Consider the following 20,887-nt stretch of genomic DNA (forward strand, 5'->3'; position numbering starts at 1 on the left):
GAGCCGAGCAGCACAAACGTGTTTGGAATGGAAAAAAACTTTGCCAGTGCGTCCTCTAATTGCAGAATTTCGTAAATTTCCCGACAGAAATAAAGAAAAGGGAATTGATTCTTTTATTGTTTCATTGATTTGAAATAAAATTTACAAAAATTAAAATTAAAAAAAAATTAAAAAATTAAAAACGAAAATTATCCAGGTGTTCAAGTTTGTTTCTGCGGTGTGTTAAAAATGATTGGAAGTTGAACAGTAATCCTTAAAGGGTAAGAGGATAACGTCTCTGGCGTTAATCAATCCGCTTGGGATGCGCCACCGTTAAGCATTAGGTTAGCTACATTTTTTATACACCTATACCCTTTACATTTCCACAGTTTCTCAATCATTCATTATGTCTATCACAGTGCTTCATCTTTCCAAAGGAATTACAATTCACTGGGACCAGAAGCTGTCCTCTTCAGACTCAAAGAACAATTCAGCAGCGGATTTAAAGACGGCGTAGGAATCGAACAGGTTTTCCTTCAGAGAATGTTCGAGGACATGGAATATGTGGTGGTATGATACGGCGAGATCTGGAAAATACGGCGAATGGGAGATCTCTTCTCAATCCAGGGCTTCACGTTGACGGCGAGTGGCCAAAGCGAGCATTATCCTGGAGGAGATGAACGGCAGCATGTCTCAGCCGCTTTTCTGGGTTGGATGATTGACCGACTTGCGGAACTGCCGCCTGTAGACGTTGCTGCAGCGTCGACCGTCCGCCACAACATTCTCTGCAAGTCCCAGGACCAGCAGAGAACCTTCCATTGGTGTTAATTAGTTGTGCGGCTGAACGCCTCGGAGAGTTAGCAGGCACGTTTGAGGTTTTGAGGTAACTGGCCTATACAATCATTTGCGGTGGGTAGCCGATGTGTCAATTCAGTGTTTTTATCCTCCCAGAGAAGTCTGGTACCAATTTATCGACTCCGAAGGGATGAAAGGATTGGTGAGCACTAGGGCATATTCGAACCTTCGATCGATCGTGCAGTGAGCGGAACCTCTAACCGCTACACCACACCCCCATCCCTTGAATATGATATCGACTCAATTGCATTTCAACGGTGGCAAAACAGAGACGCGACGTTTTTATAGAACTTTGGCAAGGAATCTTCCAGAAACACCTAGCGCTTTCCTGAGCCGTCGAGAGAAAGGTGTGTCCTAGCTTCCAGACGTGAATTTTCTTCAAGGTCAGAAACTAAGTAGCCAACCCAATCCTACTTCACTTCTGAGTGAACTCTTCCGTTTTGCGGTTTTCTAGGCCCAAATATTTCTAAAAATTACATTCAAGGCGCCTTAGAATAGTTAGCTACTGAGAATTCATCTTTACAAACGATTAAAAGTACCAGATACTTTTTAATGAGCAGAAAAGAAGGAAAAGACGTCTCGAACCATTTTACAAGATAGCGATGTGTATTAAGGATACTTCCAGTGAAAGTGTTTCACGCACCATTGGCAAAATTTTCAGCAGAATTTTAACCAAAGCATAAACAACAACTTGCAGTTTATTATGAATAAATACATTTAACATTTCGCGTAGGATTAAACTTTTTTTAGATTTTTAGACCTTTTCTAGCATTGGAAAGAGCTGAAAGTTTGATATCTCCGGACAGATAGAGGAATTGGCTGCGTACTAACAGTAGCAATAACCAATGAGTTTTGATTACTTTCAGTGAGAAGTAGATTTTTTTACTTTGTAAATATACTGTTTTTTTTGGATGCAAATCACTAATGTTAGCTTCCCTTCTCTCACTTCAAATAACACTTCTTGGCATGTTCGATAAACTAATCTTCCCCCCGCTTATTGAGTAAGCTCAAAACTTATTACTGCAAATGCATAACTTGTATTTATCACGTAATTTTTAGGAACTTTTTTTTATCGCAATTTTTCAATGAGACTGGAATAACAGGAATGTTCCGATTGGGTCCGTTACCGTTTGTGCAGATTTCACAGAATAAGGTAAATAGAATCCTTTCTTTCTACCTGAAAGGAAGACTGAGGAGGCAAACGAATTAAGGCAATTTATATATCCGAAGGTAATAGTACGAAGGTTATATGCCTCTTTCATTCATAATTTTTGAAATCATCCCAGGATCCGCTATCAAAAGACGAACTATATCCTCGAAATGAAATGACGACAAGTCCGGTAATTTCAGGTACATATGTACATATGTGAAGGTAAAATAACTTAAGAACACTTAAATATATTATAAATCTGTAGATATTTAGCTCAGCAAACAATCTGAAACCTCAGAAAACTATACACAATGCAACTATCCGTAAAATTTCCATTCACAAAACTCGAACAGTCATAGTGAAGTGAAAATAAATAGTACTTTACCTAGCGCTCACCACTAATGTTCTTCCTTTAATTTTCTCAAATAAACTCAATTTTTATAAAAGAAAAGAGAATCATCTATTTCACCTATCTATCTATTTGCTATGGCATGAGGATATTTTAAGGAAGAACCCTTTCCTAATAAAATATGACTGATTTGGCGGAGTTTGTCGTTTAGTAGGGGAAAAGAATAATATGATCTAAACCGATCATTTTATATCAAATCCGAAATTTAAAAATAGTCCAAAATAGACTGCCATAAAGCTGAACACACAGTACATCTATTAGTACATCATTACTTTTATGGCTTACTGGATTTAATAAAAATATAGAGTGTTCGTGCTCTCATGTCACAAATATTGAAGACGAAATTTTTTTGATACATAGAAGATAGTACACAGTTCATATGACAAATGTATGTACGCCCACGCGTGTAAATAATACTAAACATTTCCCAATCTGAATGATACATAACAGATCTTCACGGATCTTCACCACTTTTGTATTGATGTATAACTTCGTCTATCTATATGATACAAGCTTATATTTATACATCATGAGTTAAGTAAAAACTGTATTGAATTCAAGGTGACAGTCACAAGAGCTTTCTTCCCGGAAAATACTGCAACCTTCTCCCCGCATTCACAACGGGTCTTCTTCGCTGTCTTAACGTCATAACTGAATAATCATTCTTAAAAATTACTAATCATAAGTTTAAATTTTTTTGGTCATCTTTCTCGGAAATAGATCCGATTTTTTAATTCGTTTGTGGTACGAGAGGACCGTCACTCTTAAGCATAGTCGGATTCGACTTTATTGAAATTGAGAGTGTAGTGAGTTCGATGTACCATCGATTGGCGCAGAGTAGAGGTGTGAGAGAGAGCGCGTCCTCCTGCGGACGCGTCACGCCTACTCGGCTCAGCTATGCTAGGATCCACTGTCGATTCGCGACCTTATTTCTCGGGACGAAACGATAGTAGTGCCAAATGTTGTGACGCCAGAGTAATTAGAGAGCACACGGAGTATACAACAGATTTTTTTTTTCAATTATTCGATTCAACTCACAGAACTCACAGACTCAACCATCGGAAAAGTACTCTATTTAGTAGGTAACTATCTAGGAGATTTCTGCAATCATTTTCAACACCAGATATATTGCATAAATTCACGAAAATATTGCTTAAATTCACAAATGCTTTGAAGAAAGCCCTGAGGCACTTTCTCTGAATGATTGACCTTACCTCTAATATGACTTTTTATATGATGGCAAGTTACTTTCATATCTTCACATACAGTATTCATATTGCGGTTGTTGACAACAGAAAACTGTATACAGAAATATTTTTTCAAACATTTAATTATTGTCTGCGAACCCAACAGCTAATTTAGCAATCGTTTCTTGAAATTCTGAATATAATCCAGAAAGAACGAGTCTTTTTGTTTACATCAAGAGCTTCGTCAATTTCCATCGTCAACAAAATTAAACTCAACTGAATCGGATCTCACAGATTTTTAGGGTCATTCAAGTGTAAATATGCGACCAAATTTTTAGAAGATGTAGCAGTAGTAAGAAGACAGTAGCAGCAAGAAATGAACTCGAACTCAATCCACGAAACAGTATGTTATGGATGTTTTTTTTTCTCCAAAAATCAATTAGAAGGAGGTCCGTACTGCTCAAACGTCAGTTAGTTGCAGTGAGAACAAAGTAAGACGAAACAAGACCTAAGGGACATTGTTAGTATGTTTAGAAACATAAATTATCAAATAAATGATTAAATATTTAGAAACATTGTTTGCACACATGTTCATAGCTGAAGTATGCATGTATCCTGAGCAATACTAACAATTCCTAGGAATTTAGTATATGTAGTCTTTCCTTGCCACGAATTTATTCCATAGAAAAATCAGAAAAATCAGGAAAAATAGCAAAAATAAAAAATAGCAAAAATCAGCATAGAAAAATTAGTGTAGAAATAATAATTTTTTCGATCGAAAGAATAAGAGTCTATAATGGTGGATGGTGATAATTGCCAGAACCCCTGTAACAGTGGCAAAGACTTTTAAAGAGCAGACGACAGGATTTCATGAGTCGTCCAGGATAGGCAGAAATGTAAAAAAAGCCTAACCTTCACTTCTTCCATCTGAATGCATATAACTTGCAAAAAGTATTTTTAAGTGCTCAGAAAATATATGCATCGACTCTAGTTAAACATGTACAAGCGAGGAAGAGATGTACGAATTCCATGAAACGGTCGTCCTTAAAAGTGGGGAAAATTAATCCTGAGTTTGTCACTTCACAAAATACGTAAAATGCCACCATGCATATCAAGAAGAAATTCTTAAACAATGTTTGAAAAATGATTTCATGGTCCACCACAAAATTGCACCCTTTTTTTTCGCACGAATGTCTGTAGTCTTTTACCCTGTCATATCTATTTAGCGGAATTCTAAATGCAAACTCAATTTGAAGCAATTTCAACCAGTAATAGCTTTGGTTATCCAGGAAAGAGTCCACTCGTCGTATTGCAGATGATAGACATAATAAATGTATCATATATGACTGCTGCTAGCGAAGAAAGTCAAACCGTCTGATAGATCAATAAAAACAGATTTAAAAAATAGCAGTTAAATAATTTTAGGGAAAAATTAATACATTTTGTGAAGGATATCATTAGAGCAACCTGGAGGAACTATCCAGAGCAAAATAATCGCAGATTTTTCGGGTACGCAGAAGTGGATATCATGGTGCATAGCGATGTTTTGGGCTAATGTACGAATATTCCTAGAACTACCATAGAAAAATTATTCACAAATTTCTAATTGTTCCATTAATCCTATTAATAGAGGAATGTGTGCACTTAGAGGACTCTACTCCTGGCAATATGGACTATGAATAATAGCGTTAGTGAAAAAGAATAAATAATGAAATAGTCATCATATTAAATAGGACATTGTGGATAATGGAAATGTGAACTTAGGAACTATGTATTGATTAACAAATAAAGGGAATAATCAGAAAAACAGCAACAGATTTTTATTTCGTGATTTTCGAAAATTACTGGATTCGATGAGTTGATGGGGTTGAATTTCTGCCCCAATTTTTGAAATGATTACATCCATAATTTCAGCAAAACACTTTTATTAAATGATGACAGATGCCGAAAAGATTCAGGGAATTCATTAAGATCGGCTTCATTGCGAAAAAAAAAAGCTACGTCCTGGACGATGTGCACACAAACACAACAATAGCCGATAATTGTGGTTTATACTATTCCAAACGAGGAATAGCAAAGATAATAGCGTAGAAAAAGGGTCAAATAAACAAATCCTCGAAAAACATTTATTGTCCCTTATTTTATCGTTTATAAGGGAATTTTTCTGAATGGTTTTAATTAAGAGCGCATGAACATTTAAAAAAAGCGTCTCCGGCAGAGGAAGCTTCAATTAAACCTATAAAATCATTTAATAATTCCTTCAAGTTTTTCGATCGACAAGAACAAAAATTATTCACTGATTCCCTATAAGAGAAAAATAATGGATTCCGTTAAATATTGGACGCAATGACAGAAAAATAGGTTGAGATATCAAAATGATTGAAAAATATTATAATTTTGATTGATTACACTGAAAAGCCTTCTCCACCCTAACCCTTCTAGGTTTGGGTTTACAGGTCAACTTTTTTTTTTAAATTCATCTCAATTGAAGCAACTTCTATAAGTTATTGCCATTTAGTCATCAAAACATGAATATTTTGAATATGTTTTAATATAGGCAGATATTTCTAGGTTTCTTAGGTATGCAGAAGTCTACAAAGGTGAGGTTATAGAAGTTATACTGAGTTTTTTGGGTTTTTGCACCATATTTTTTGTATCCTATTGTATCGTTAGTATTTGGTAACGTTCCTGGTTCTCCATTACTTATGTGCATTTTTTCAAATAGTCATTTTAATCAATTTATAAAAGTTATACTATAAAAGATGAGAAGTCACTTTTTTACTGTGCATCTACTCCAACGTGAACGTAAAATTTCGGGATTCATAATTTGAAACAACACAGTGATCAAATTACTGTGGATTAGTAGTTTCAAGTTCACGGATTTTAAACTCAAAGTTTAAATTTAAATCCTATTTTCGAATTTTCGTTTATGAACGTTCTATGTGTATTTATACATTCATTGAAACCGTTTCCAATTTTCAAGCTATTTTTACTGTTAAAACCTTCTTTCGATAAAACCAAATGTACTATATATCACATGCACAGACTTATTTTAATCCACAGTAACTGGTTTGATTTCAACAAACAAAACAGAAAAGCAATGAGCAATGGAAATAATACTATTTGTTCAACCACAGCGGATTGGCCCTCTGCTAAGAGAATAATATTTCCGGAACTGACTATGAGACTTTGTCACAAGCAAGTGATGCAGAATGTCGTAAGCATTTTTAATGAAAACTGATGCAATACACCGCATAATCCTTCTTACTTATTCATATAGCAAAATCCTGAAAAACAGTCGCAGAAATCGGACACAGAAATATTTAAAGCCAATGAAAAAGAGTTGGTTTTCAGAGTTCTTCTCCATCTCTGAGACAAGAAAGGCCACTATCTAAACAGTTCAAATATTGCGGAGATAGATCCACAATGTACTGATGAGTTCCAACATCTCGTAGTTGTTGGATTTACAGTTCTTTACCGAATATGAGCACGAAGTCATAGCACAGAGGAACAAAATCTGATAACTTGTCATTGCAACTGACTGGAAAAAAATCCTAAACATGCATTATAAAGCATGACCTTTCACATGATTTTTTTACTGGATATTGCTTCACTACCTGAATTTAAGATTCAGCAAGTAGTAAAAAAAATATAGTCATTTACTTTGGATTAGGAGAAAATTTTTATCCGTACTCTTATTACATGTTTTTTCTTCAGCCCACATCTATTGAAATCGCACTTTATGTTGGTGAAAACTAAAATAAACCTACGAATAAATTTAATTTACAAAGTGAGGAAAATCTGGTACTCTGAAAATGCATCTCCCTTTTCCACGAAAAGGAGAAATGTGAGGAGAAACTCGAGTTTATCCCGAAGAGGTTCTTCGCACTTTTGAAACATATTTGAGCTTCGTTTGACCAATACAAGAAGCAGGATAAGAGTTATCGAGGAGCAGTAACATCCATTGATTATCCAAGAAGACTAAGGAACTCCGCTGATTTACAGTTACATGTCTCAATAAAGTCTATACACATTGTGAGGCTGCAAAAATGAGACCAATCGAGGACTGTGAGGAACAAATGAGTTCGTGGCGTTTGCAAAACACTCTATGTATACTAAAAATACAAACAATATAGACATGCGGTCCTACTTCTGATCGCTGACACTTTCGAAAATTGTCGAGGCTTCAGAAATTAGCTTTAAGTAGATTTTGGCAAACGATATAATAACTTTCATCTCAAAACAACTTTTTTCCCCCTTTAATGAATTGTGGAAACAGAATTAGTTCATCAGACGGAATTAAAAGAGAAGCTGCCAGACCGCAGATGTGTATGCGAGTTCAATGAAAAAAGTAGAATTTCCAACGAGAACCAAGATTACGGTAATGCTAAAATTGAAAATCGTCATGAATTTGTTACCAAAACTTTGCAATGAAAAGAAGGAAAATATTGGATTTAAACAAATTGATGAGCAATAAAAGAAAAGGAAAACGACTAGACAAGATCCACCAAGCACCTAAGCAAGCGAAAGCAACAAAAGTCAATAGTGTTGAAATAAAAAACAACAGTAAAAAGCTATTGCAGTCGGTGTATTCAAAATTTGGAAAGTCATGCATATACATATAGACAAGTGACTGCATCATATGCTACAAATTATAGAATATATATCTTGAATACAAATCCACAAAAAATTCATTTAAATACTCACTAGGATTTAACTGCAGAAATTTGATCGAATTCTCGAGAATGGAGAAGAACGATGCGATATGATACTTTATTTTTCTTACTCGTGTTGTTTCTTTGAAAAATCCGTTGCTATTGAGGACGATATGGATGAAATCTAATATTGACCATTAAAAAAACTGAATTTGCATGTCGTACAGCATTTATAAAAGGGATATACAAGCAGAATCTATTGAGACATAGACATTAATTGCAAGCAGCAAGATAAGTGGAATAGCAAAAGAAAAAGTAGAAAAACCTTTTTTTCATAAAGAAGCTTCTTCTCATTCCTTAATGAACACTTGAACGTAAAAAAGTACCGGCAGAATACTTTTGTCACAGTATTTTTAAAATATTCACTACAGTACTCACTAAAATATTTAATGTATTTTGTAACTACATATATGTTAATTCCCTAACTCCTTTTTCTCGCCCCCTGATCAAAAACAGAACTAATTTCATATGTTAAATCCTGAGTTTTTAGGATATTATTTGAATGCATTCTCGCCGAAGTATTTGGAAACCAAAGGCTTAAATGTATCACGCGTCGGAGTTCACTAAAATTCCTTTTTTTCTTTGTATACTACAGCAGATTTTTACACTGGATTCATTATTCCTTAAAGAAACCTAATTTGGTCAGTAGACATTCTATTCAGTACATGATAAATCCAGACAAGTATTTTCTCAGCAATACTCCAGAATGAATACTAAGATAAATAGAAAAACAGTTTTAAAAGGCAGAGAAAAAAATTGTGGAAGTTCTAAACGTCACCAGAACCCTCACACAGCCTATCCTACCATGAACGCTTCAAGCCTTGTTTTATTAATTTGAACGGATTTCACGGATTGATACTGCCATTGTTTATTTCTTTGAACGACAAGTGACCAGGTACGTCTCCCTAAGAATAAAAAAAGAAGTCCTTCATGGATCTACGCCCACCATACATCGCATTTATTTAATCGCAGATGCCGTAAACAACTATTTAATTTTTGACAACATTAACTCCTTATCATTTAATTACTGGATAGTCTATTAGAAATTCTCTCCCATCAACGTCATTGCACCAAAGTTGCCTTCAGTTCCTCTATTTTGTTTTTCAAAAGCAGGAACTTCAAACAAACGATGAGTCCACCAAACATGATTTGGTTTTTGAAAAAATTGACCGAATGAGAATTACTATTTCCACTTGCATCTCAGTTTCAATTTATGTTTTTTTTTTTCACTTACTGTGCTCCACATTTTTCTTTTCATTCTCAGTTAATATGCGGTGAAAGAAGAAGTTTTGTAATACTCTAAAAAAGGCAAAAAAAAATATGTTGAAGGACTGGAAAAAAGCCATTATGGACGCTCACATGAGATACCTTTAAAAATAGCAAATTATTCTCAAAAAATTTTTTACAGGATTGGAATGTCATGCTTTAGAAGGAGAAGAAAAGGTATGACATCGTATCTCTAACGTACCTACATCCGAAAAGGAATGAAGGAATAAGATTTTCTATAAATAATAGTGGTATTTTTTAGAAAAATGTCATATATAATCGCGTTATTTAACAAATGCGTCATCGATTACCGACTAAAAAAATCGATTTCCCAGAAAATAGAAGAACTGATGTGAATTTTTTTTTTTCAAAAATGTTTCATGTTAGTGTTATTTTCTCAATCTGAGTGAACGAAAATCGAACACAAATAAATTACCAATTACTCATTTCTTATGACTTTAAAGTACTTAAAAATGTGTTTTAAACATCTTGTAACAAACACATTCGAGAAGATGATGGAGAGTGAAATGTGAAACATTGTGTGGGAGATCCGAAACGACATCCGAAACTCACTATAATGAGGGTGATCTCACATTCGTTCAATCTGTGACAAGCCGAGCTCCCTTTGCAAAGTTATCGGAGACTTCTTCCATATAAGTAGCATTATTTTATAGAAATATTTTTTAAAAAGAACTGCTATTATATAACATTTTAAAGTGTGCAACTAGTAATCGCGTTTGCAGAAAATCTTCTTATACCGTATTTGAAACATTTTTTTATTTCGTAAAATTAAATTACGTTAAGCGTTCGAGACAAATCACTTCTTCAAAAACGTTCACTGGTTCATCAAAACTACAAATTTTGAGGATTCGATTTTGTAGTCCTAAATTAGCATTTCCAAAGCACTTTAAATCAATCCTTTTGCTGCAAAGTGCTACAATCGGAAACTAACACCCGTTGACACTTCAAAAATTCACCACACGTCATCTGAATGTTCAGATATTTCGTTTGGAATTCAAGACAAATTAGAGAAGAGATCTATCGAACATGAACATAAAATCGAGATTAGCAACATCTTTACAAAAACAACGGAATAAATGAGAATAGGAAAACGCGAGAAGCTTGTCATAAAACAAAAGAGCTACCTTAAATGTGGTAATTCAGCGTTTCTGCTTGGAATATTTCTTCGGAAAACCATACGTGACGCATGAACTTCATTAAATTCTGGTTCCACACCCAATATATTCGTTCTTTTAGCGGAAATTGCAGCGAAAATGAAGGTATCGGCGTGATTCTGCGCTCCGTTTAATGCTAAAAGAAGTGGAATAAAATCGTCTATGTTTCTTCTATCCAATCATGATTTCTTTCAGTTATTGCCCCAAACTGGGTACAGTGGTGTTCGCAGTAAATCCTAACCGCTTCTCGGATAAAAAAAAAAACTACTGCTGAGACACATGGATACAGATGTCTGCTTGTCTGTCAAGAGTTTATCCGAAATCTATCGTAAAACATTTTTTAGCAGGAGCAATACATCCAAATAATACACCCAAACATCCATCATACCACGTTCCTTCTCAGAGTTACAAAAAAAATCTCTAAAAAAACATGGGAAACAAAATTTAACGGATTCCACAACATTCCGTAAAGCCCTAAAAATGCATTTAGGAAATTTTATGCAAGCGTTTTCAAATGGATAATTAATTAACAACAGCATCTTTATTTTTTAAAAAATAGGTGGATCGATAGATCGATGTTTTTAGAGGCACTTTTACACTCAATAAACGAAATAGAAGCCAAATATTGTTTTGTTTTCAATTTTTAATCTGAATAGTGCAGCCAAGAATGCTTATTTAGACAAAATGCAACAAATTTTTCAAACAATGCAATGTCCGAAATGTCCGCATGCAAGGAAAACAGCTAGTACTATGTACAAAATTAGTATTTAGAAAAATCCTAAACATTTCCCAAAAATTCTATAAGATGGCAAAAATATGAAGGTGTTTAGCATAGGAAATAGAAGAATTTCACCTTAGACTTTTCCATATATGTTGCTGAAATCTATTTGTATATAGTTATGCAAAACATGTAAATGATAAATATGAATAAATAACTAAAGCAGACCTTTGTGTAATAGTGTAGCAGTCCCAAAAATGAAAGTCGGAAAAATTTACAATATAATCCAACAGCGAATCAAAACGAAACGAAAGTCTTCGGAAATCAAAGCAATTGCTACCTACAGATAAATTTTTCCAAAGTTCTTAGAGGCGTTAAACCATTAAGATAATCACCATAGTTCACCGTGAAGAAAGAACACAATGACGTGAGGGAATGAAGTTGAGAAACACAAAAAAGAAACGGCAGGATTAGCATTAGAGGACAATGCTAGAAATATATTCAGAGAAAAGTATTAAGATTATTACCGAATGACGTCTATGCCCATTTTTGATACTGAAGGTGACGTTAGACATTACCTGGTGAACGAAAATTTGTTTGCTAAAATCATTACCTTCGAAAACCGTAACGAAAATACTGTAACACAAACGATATGACATAATCCTAAACCAATTATCTCATATTTTATCAACTATATAGCAGAACATGTGTCAACATGTGCGTCATGAGAAAGTAGTGAACTATGATGAGTTTCAGTATAGCATGAAAGACTGGGATAAGAGAAAAATAATTTGCATAATTGTCAAGAAAAAGAAAGAAGGATAATGAGGATTTGCAAAACGATTCACAGAAGCATTAACTTTTTTTCCATCAAGAGAAAAAAGTACAGAAACTAAGAATTAAGGAAAAAAAACTGCGCAATTCTAAAATAAAACATAATTAGCATGAGAGAAAATAACAGTGACGTTGACTAATAGTGCATATTTGTGGATAAAACTTCTTCAATCAATAAGTAAGAGAAAACGATTGATGCTGAAAGAAAACTATAGTTCTACTTCAACATCTGGCTCGAACTCTACACTCTGATTCTATTCAGATTCTAAGCTCAACAAAATCATACGTTGATAAAAAATCGAAAAATCCATTTTTTTATATTTACAAAACATGTGTAGCTCTGGAGCAACTGGAAATATATTGGGAGGAACCTTTGCAAGGATGTCACTGCCAGTGCTATCAATCTAGAAAAGGAAATTTCCTCATTTCATAGTATCCGTGAAGCTTAAATGAAAACTTCAAGTAGATTTTTGACCATAGTATTGTTAGCGGAAATCATTTTGAACTACATTTTTTACACATTTTTACCTTTTGTTTTACGTTCCTATTAAAATTATTTAGGCTGTCGCAGTACCTAAAAAGTAGAAACAAACAAAAAATATTTACGTCAACGTCCTACTTTCTCCAGCACTTTCTCTTCAAAATCACATGACTATGAAATAACTCAGAAATGTCCTACCACTGTAAAACATAAAATTTCATCCATTATAAGTCATTATCGGATGTTCTACCGCGCACATATGTAACCAGTTACACTGACAAGTATCTTTCATTAATAGACGTTCATACAAATAAGGATCAGACGGTGTTTTGAACAAATTTTTAACAACGTTACTTCGGAATTACGTGAACATAGAATTCGGAGAATAAGGAAATGAACAGATTGAAAAAGTCTATACCTGTAAACATAAACAATGAGACACAAATTGCAGATGTTTCCCGTAAGTAATGGGAATAAGTATCACGAACAGAATGTCCAGTCAACTCTTATTATACTCCTGCTGTCTAATGTATAGCAAAAAAAAAGTGAAGTTAAAACCGGATGAGACATGAGCGAGAAGGTATGATCAGGTGAAAACGTTCCTATCCGTACTGTAACATGTCAGAAATGATTACGCGTAAAGATGATTGGTTTTAACTGCCTTTTCTCGTGATTTTGCTTTTTGCAACAAAAAAATGTTCCCACATGGTCATAACGATTTTTATCATTTTGCATTTCCCACCACGCCGCTAACACAGGCACACGACGAAGCAACAAAAGACGGAGATGGCAGATTTCTTTTTGTCAGATTGGAAACCGCATTGTCTACCTTTCTGAAATATGAAATCTAAGGAATGCTTATTAAAGGTATCACTCCACGAATCTGAGGTGGTACGGATTTCAGGTGGAGTATTCGTATACGAGATTGTAGATTACGGAGAGAAGGGTGATTCTATCCATTTCTCCCTAATTGCAGTAAAAAACGGCCCGGAAGATGCGGCGCGTGCACAAGGTTGGCGCGCTCCACTCGAACTTCTTGTAGGAAATAAAGCGCCGGGACGCCCGAAGCCGTATCTTCTGGGCTGTTTTTTACGGCAATTAGGAAGAAATGGACGGGATCGCCCATCTCTCTATAATCTACGATCCCGTATACGAATACTCCGCCTGAAACCCGTACCACCTCAGATTCCTGGTGGTGATGCCTTTAACTCAGAAATCTCAGCTGACTAGTACTCACAATCCAAAAATCTGCAAAAAAAATAAAATAAAAATAGAAATAGGTATTGAGCAACCACATACATATTTGTACGTGCAATCCACGATAAGTTTCCTGTCCAACAAGCAAAAAACAAGTACATGCAAGACAAAAATAATTGGCTATCAATTATTTACATGTCAGACATTAAAAGAAGCAAGCTTTGCAGTATGCAGTAAAATACTCGAGAAGAGATTTCTGCTTTTACAGACAATCAGGAATGACCTATCCTTGCCTATCACTCTTTATTTTATAGGATATTTCCATTAATCTGTTTGTTTTATTTCTTCCTCATGAGCAGGAAAACTCGTCTAGGATTTCTGCGCTTCTGGAAAAAACATCATTACAAGCCGCTATCCGGAGCTAAACGAACGGCTTATTGATATTGAAATTGATATGATAGGGGACGAAAGTAGTAAACAATTACCATAGCGGGTCTCTCAAGGGCTGATACTGAACTCGGAAAGCCCTATGGAATCCAACTACGGACATACATAGTTTGTTTGGTTGTGTGTCGATACTGTGATGTGATGTCAACAAATGCTTGCAATCAAACCGTTGACATAATCAACGCTTATTTACTAGTAACCACTTTAATACGAATTCTTAAACTTGTCATATTTTCATTTTCAAGTAAACAGAAGTGAAAGTAGTATAAAGCATTGTGTCGTTAGATCCTCAATCACCTACACATTCAATTTCTACTTTATTATTCTACTTTCTCATTTATTTATTTATTTTTATTACAATTATTTGAGATTATTGAATTATTATTATCATCACTACTTCTACGTAGGTCTACATAGTAATACTAAATCGACTCATTTGTAGATGAGCAACGAAAAATTTTTGAATGTTTTGAGAGACCAAGAAATCAAATAAACATATACTACATATTTGTAATAATCTTTGTGAAATTAAATTAAAGAAAAAGTGATGTAGAGCCCGTAAAAATAAAAAACGACGGGTGATCCAAGAATCCTACTGCGGGAAAAGAAGGTACGGAAAAAAAAATAGATATAAAATATGACATAGTTGAACAATGAGAGAAACTCGTTTTCAATTGCATGACGGGGACTGAAAAACATTTCCACTCGAAAACGAATGCTGCTCGTTAGACTCTTACTGTTGTATTGTTTAAGCCAGACATTTTAAAAACTATTAAGACATCAAGTCGTACAAATCAACCGATAAAGAATTTACTTGAAAAAAAAAGATTTTGTCAGAAGAAAAAGTTTCAGAAGTTTCTTATTCACAATGTAGTAAGGTTTTAACTGAACTTGTTCTTCAAAATGGGCATTGTGACGTCAAAATCACAAAATATAACTATGGGATTAGAGGATAAGAAGAGCGAAACCGTGAAAGGATTTGCATGAATAATTTCCTAACTACTCTCTACGGTGGGCAATACTGAATAACAGCTTATCCTTACTATTCTATGTATGTGTGTTAGAGAAGGTTTGACAAAATTTCTACAGAAAAATTGCAAGGTCTACCTATCTTTTTCATACGTTTTGATCTAATTTTATTTTTTTTCTCTTTTTCCAAGAAAAATTTAATATCTCAAAACCATCGTACTGGGAAAAGTTGCAACATTCGTACGGATAAACACCACAGCAAAACTCTAATATCAATATTGCATCAGATTCATCAACTTCCGCAGAATCAGCAGATCTTTTCTTTTTTGGCCATTTTTTCGCAACGTTTTTCAATGCTCTACATCTTCAAGAATGCATACATATTGGGAATCAGGAGCTCTTCACCAACACGGCGATGTGAGTCTCATAATATAGTCCAAAAATTTTCAGCAAATTCCAATGAAGTTAAGCAAAATGTTTAAGCAGAGTTCCGTAACTTATTTTTCTAAATATAACAACTGTACAGAAAAAAACAATAAAGCTCATTTCGACTAATCCACAGTGATATAAACTGAAAAACACATTTTTGGCTAAGAACTCACCTAGAAGGCTAGTGAGGGGGTTCAATTAAAATTAAACGAAAATAAAAGAGGTGAAGATAATAGTAGCGTCTTAGTAACGCGCTACAGACGTGAAAAGAAAGTTTCCGATGAGCAAATGCTATCAATCAATCTCAGGATTCGAAAGAAAGCAGAAGGAAAAATGAATGCTTTCGCCTATTTCAAAACATTTGGTTCTAAGAGGGATGGATATAGCGCAGCCGGTAACCGGAGTGGCGGTGACTGCACGATGCATCGATGGTTCGAAACCGCCCCTGCGCCAACCAAGGTTCTTTCCTTTTCGAAGTCGATAAATTGGTACTTGTCATGGAAGATACTGAATGACAGTGACTTGGGACTTCGGGTCGCTCTCAGAAATCATCGTAAGGCTACTCATGCGTTCATAAATATGAAAATCATTCTGAAATGAACTCGAACGCGTCGCCTCATCCCCATAAGGTTCGATTAACGTTGCGTACTTAGCTCTACCAATGTACTTTGGGGCTGAAAATTCTGGATTATCAGCACTACATAAGTGCATGAAGTGTCCTAACATTTGATATGAGAAAAGCAACGAAATTAACAAGGAAGCGGAAGATTCAATCGTTACTTACCCAATACAAAAGAAGATTTTAGAAAATTTCAGAACCTTTTTTATTTTAATCTTTTTTATTGGGTAAGAAACGACTATGTAATTGTACAGTTTTAAAAAAATTGAAAAAAAAATAATAAATAATAAAATTAAAGCATTCAAAGGAAAAAAACTGCTTTTGCTGTGAAGAACTCGGCTTCCATTCAGCTTAAAATTCCTGTAATATTGGAACGAATGAATGAATTTTATTGATCTCAGGAGGTGTTCCGCAGATCCTATACATACTAGTTTCTAGATAAATGCCTTTTGTTTGTCGACTCCAACGATGCGCTGAGTTCTCTCGATTATTCTTTAACCTATGTCCTTATTAAAGGCGAAGATTGTCTGTCTACTGTCAGATCGCCAAGAATATGATCTAAAAGTACAATTCTCGATAAGGTGTAATTGGTATAAGGCCTATATAAAGTAGATTTATCAAAAAAATGCGATCACAGGCGACCATGTTCATTCCAAACACTCTGTTTCCTAGTCCCTTTCCTTAGTTTTTATCAAAGAAAAAAGAATCCACAATAGTTTTAGCTTTGTCATTCGCAAATGAATCGCCCTACTTTGGCCCTACTTGTATTCATCGTTGCTGTGGATGCCAACCCTCTTAAACCATCAAACGGGACCGGCTACTTGTGCGAAACGTGCAAAATGTCTGTCCTGCTCGTTCTACCCTCGCTAAAAGAGGACCTCAGAAAGCTCGAAGATGTGAGTGTTTCGGATACGTTAGGGATTTTTTCTTTGCTACTATTTTGTATTTTATGCAAAAAAAATGACGCAACGGAATAATAGTAAATAAATAAATAAATATTGCAGTTTCTAAAATTAAAAAAGACGACATTTTAGGGCAAACGTTCATTTCATGATTTCAGAAAACAGTTGTTTCAATATTAGCAGTTATTTCAGACTCATCTCGTTTATCCATTTGAAACATTTAGGTTTTTGTGAAAGGATGTGAGAAATTCCTCGAACGGTTTCCGTGGGCTCAAAAGGAATGTGATCTTTTGGTCAAAGAAGAATTAAATGGAATTCTCGATTTTTTGAGCTGTTTGGAAGCACCGGAAGTGATCTGCAAAAAACTTCATGCTTGTTAGGAATAAATTTCTTCACCTGTTTTATCGAAAAATGTGATTAGAGTCCGATAAATTCAATAAACAGTGGCATATTCATGCTGTACTCTTTCAAATATCTTTTAAGAAGATACAAATTAGACAACCTTCTGTCAAAAGCCTCAAGGATTACCATGTACTTCACTTCTGCTGAAATCAATACATTTCAATTCTCCTCCTCAACGGTCGACGTCGTAAAGAAAAACCAAGAAAAACAGCTCATCATGAGACCAGTGAAATAAAAGCGAAAAGCTCTAAACAGTTAATAATTAACATTTGGCAAAACAAAGGAAAAAGTCAAAGAAAAGTGGTGCACTAGCAAGTGATTTCGCCTAATTCTACCCTGAGGTAGAATAGTTGAGCAAGAGAAAACTATTTAAAGGCAGCATACCACGAATCTGAGGTGGTGCGGATCTCAGGTGGAGTATTTGCACACGGGATAGTAGATTATGGAGAGGGGTGTGATTCCGTCCATTTCTTCATCTCTTCTTCTTCTTCTTTTCTTCTCGCCGTAAAAAACGGCTCGGAAGATGCGCGCGTGCACAAGGTTGGCGCGCTCCAATCGAATTCCATGTGGAAAATAGTGCGCCGGAACGTTCAAAGCCGTATCTTCCGGGTCGTTTTCTACAGGCAATTAGGAAGAAATGTACGGAATCGCCCTTCTCTCAGTAACCTACGATCCCGTATACGAATACTCCACCGGAAATCCGTACCACTCCAGATTCGTGGGATGATGCCTTTAACGCCAACTTTGAAAAAACCGCTGATGGAGCCGAGAGCAATTCTCCAGCTCCAATTTAACTACAGACGGAAAAATTATTTTTTTCCAGAAACCACCCATAGCCGTTCACTGAATGTAGCGTATCACGACACTGACGATGTTAAGGTCTCTGTGGGCTGTGGGTTATAGGAGCTGGTGTATCGCAGTCGGCACGAGTTTCCGCTGCCACGATCGATCTGAAGTTCGAATCCGCCCTTGTGCAAACCAAGTTCTGTGCACCTCCGGGGTCGACAAATCGGTACAGGGCCTGTCTGGAAGGATAAAAACATTGAGTTGACTCATCGGTTAGCCTCCCCAAGTTACTTTATAGGCCAGTTACACGTTCGTAAACCTAAACGATTCTGAAGTGAAGTGTTGGTGCATTCCAAGCGGATTGATTAACTCCAGACACTGTATCCTTCATCTTTTGTTGAGCTCCGGCTGTAGATTACGAGTACTAGCATGTTTCCGCTCAATTTCCATAATCATCCGGTAAAACGGCGTGGGAACCGCCTCATTCCTACGGGGTTATTTAGAACGTGCCACCTTTGTACGGGCTCCGGTTCACTCGACACCTTACTCATTGTTTTTACTTGGATGTGCTGTTGAGGAAACCTCATTGATTTTCGACCGTTCGCTAATAGTTACGGTGAGTGCACAAGGGTGGACCGTTCTAACGTAGATCATTAAAATTAAGGCTATTATTACTCCTTTTCGGGGCGATTAGGAGTTATTTATTTGCCCAGATGTCCAGTGTCGTCAGTTTCGTGATTAGCGTTTAATATTCTGCGTGAAAACGGCTGCAGAGCAACAAAGAAGAGAAACTCCTCGAACGTAGAATTTTCACGGACTTTCCATCTTCAAGGAAAAAAGACGCAAAATCGCAAAGACTTGCATTGATTCATCAGATGGCACCTTTTCATCATTGTGCTTGCCGAGGCCCATCAATGCCATACGCTAATAATGCTTCCCAAGCCTGTGCTAAACTCTCGCAAATTTTCCTCAAGGTATGACATAAGTTATTGTATTAATTGCATAATAAACAAAAACAAAGAGGATATTCTCCATGTGCGACTTTCGATAAACCTCGGCATGTTAATGCTTCAATAATTGTTTTCTTTAGTAGAGCCGTACACGAGGTTATTATAATCCTTTATTTGTGGCTAACGTTTCGGCAAAATCGCCTTCTTCAGAGCCTGAAAGGGGTGAAATCGAACGTGACTAATCCGATCAAACGCCTTATCCACCCAAAAAAGAAAGTCCTACGTAAAGAAAACAATTAAAGAGGATATTGTTTGAAAATTCCAATTTCTGCTCTATGCATCTAAGAGTAATGAAAATTCAAGAGCTTTCCCTTCCTATTCTGGGAATAGAACCGTATTCGCTGAAGTCCGAACTTCAAACGAAGGTATTATGGGTTTTTTCAAGGAGTAGGACATCCACAGATAGTGGTATACAAAAATGAGAAAGAAACAAGTATAGGAAAGGTAACAAGTCCGCAGATGTGGTTCAAAAAACAGTGAGTGGTTTATTACATCATCATGTATTTAGTAATGACTTTGCCCGATGCACTTCTCTAGCTAATTCGCTACATACGGTTCTTAGCAGCCTATTTATTAGTTTTACTTAAATAATCTGGTGAGGAGGCTTCATTAATCTTGGAACGCTCGATTGTGGACGCGGCGCGTGCACAAGGATGCGTGTTGCAACTGCAATCGTAAGAAAGAACGCTGTCTTCCATGCTGTCTTTTACGACAATTAGAAGAGGATAAGCTGAGTCACGCTCGTATCCATAATCTAAGACTCAGAACTCTACAGTTCTGCTGGAGTTTCCATAAAAGATAAAAGATAAGATTTCTGGCATTAATCAATCCGCTTGGGATGGATGCGCCCCCACGTTCACTTCAATTCAGAATCGCTTGAGGAGGGTTATGAATGTGTAACTGGCCTATACAATGACTTGCGGTGGCTAGCCGATGTGTCAAGTCAGTGTTTTTATCCTCCCAGACAAGTCTGGTACCAATTTCTCGACCCCGGAGGGATGAAAGGCTTGGTGAGCGCTAGGGGGGATTCGAACCACTGATCGATCGTGCAGGAAGCGGGACCTCTAACTGCTACACTACAGCTGCCCCGAAGTTTCCATACCACGTCAATTTCGTTGTACGTTGCCTTTAAAATAACTTTCCTCTCTGAACTATCTACGGTATATAATCGTGATCTTGAAAGAAACGGAACAGAAATCCAGGACAACTTCACTACATTAGTGCTGAATTTTGTTTAAAATAATGCATCACCTTCATAAAAACATCCTCTAAATGATAATGATACAGATACACAACGAGTGGTTCCCTTTCGCAATATTTATCATACTATAACACAATTTATCAATACTGATGAGTA

At 35.9% G+C, this 20,887-nt stretch overlaps 2 protein-coding genes across 3 annotated transcripts; both read left to right on the forward strand.

Annotated features, from left to right (window-relative positions):
* Window positions 1-522: 522 nt before the first annotated feature.
* On the forward strand, window positions 523-807 carry RB195_025667 (uncharacterized protein; the record flags this gene model as incomplete). Of its 2 annotated transcripts, XM_064213905.1 has the most annotated exons (2): window positions 523-549; window positions 607-807. In XM_064213905.1, the coding sequence occupies 2 exons, from the start codon at window positions 523-525 to the stop codon at window positions 805-807; spliced, it is 228 nt and encodes a 75-aa protein (XP_064069786.1). The 2 variants fall into 2 exon arrangements, with proteins under 2 accessions (XP_064069786.1, XP_064069787.1); XM_064213906.1 differs by lacking the exon at window positions 523-549 and having other exon boundaries at window positions 583-807.
* A 16,360-nt stretch (window positions 808-17,167) lies between these two features.
* On the forward strand, window positions 17,168-17,712 carry RB195_025668 (uncharacterized protein; the record flags this gene model as incomplete). Its single annotated transcript, XM_064213907.1, has 2 exons — window positions 17,168-17,326; window positions 17,557-17,712. 2 exons carry the CDS (start codon window positions 17,168-17,170, stop codon window positions 17,710-17,712), a joined length of 315 nt encoding a protein of 104 aa, XP_064069788.1.
* Between the last annotated feature and the right edge of the window lie 3,175 nt (window positions 17,713-20,887).

Source organism: Necator americanus, chromosome X (genome assembly GCF_031761385.1).
Source record: "Necator americanus strain Aroian chromosome X, whole genome shotgun sequence".
In the NCBI taxonomy this organism is placed as follows: domain Eukaryota; kingdom Metazoa; phylum Nematoda; class Chromadorea; order Rhabditida; family Ancylostomatidae; genus Necator; species Necator americanus.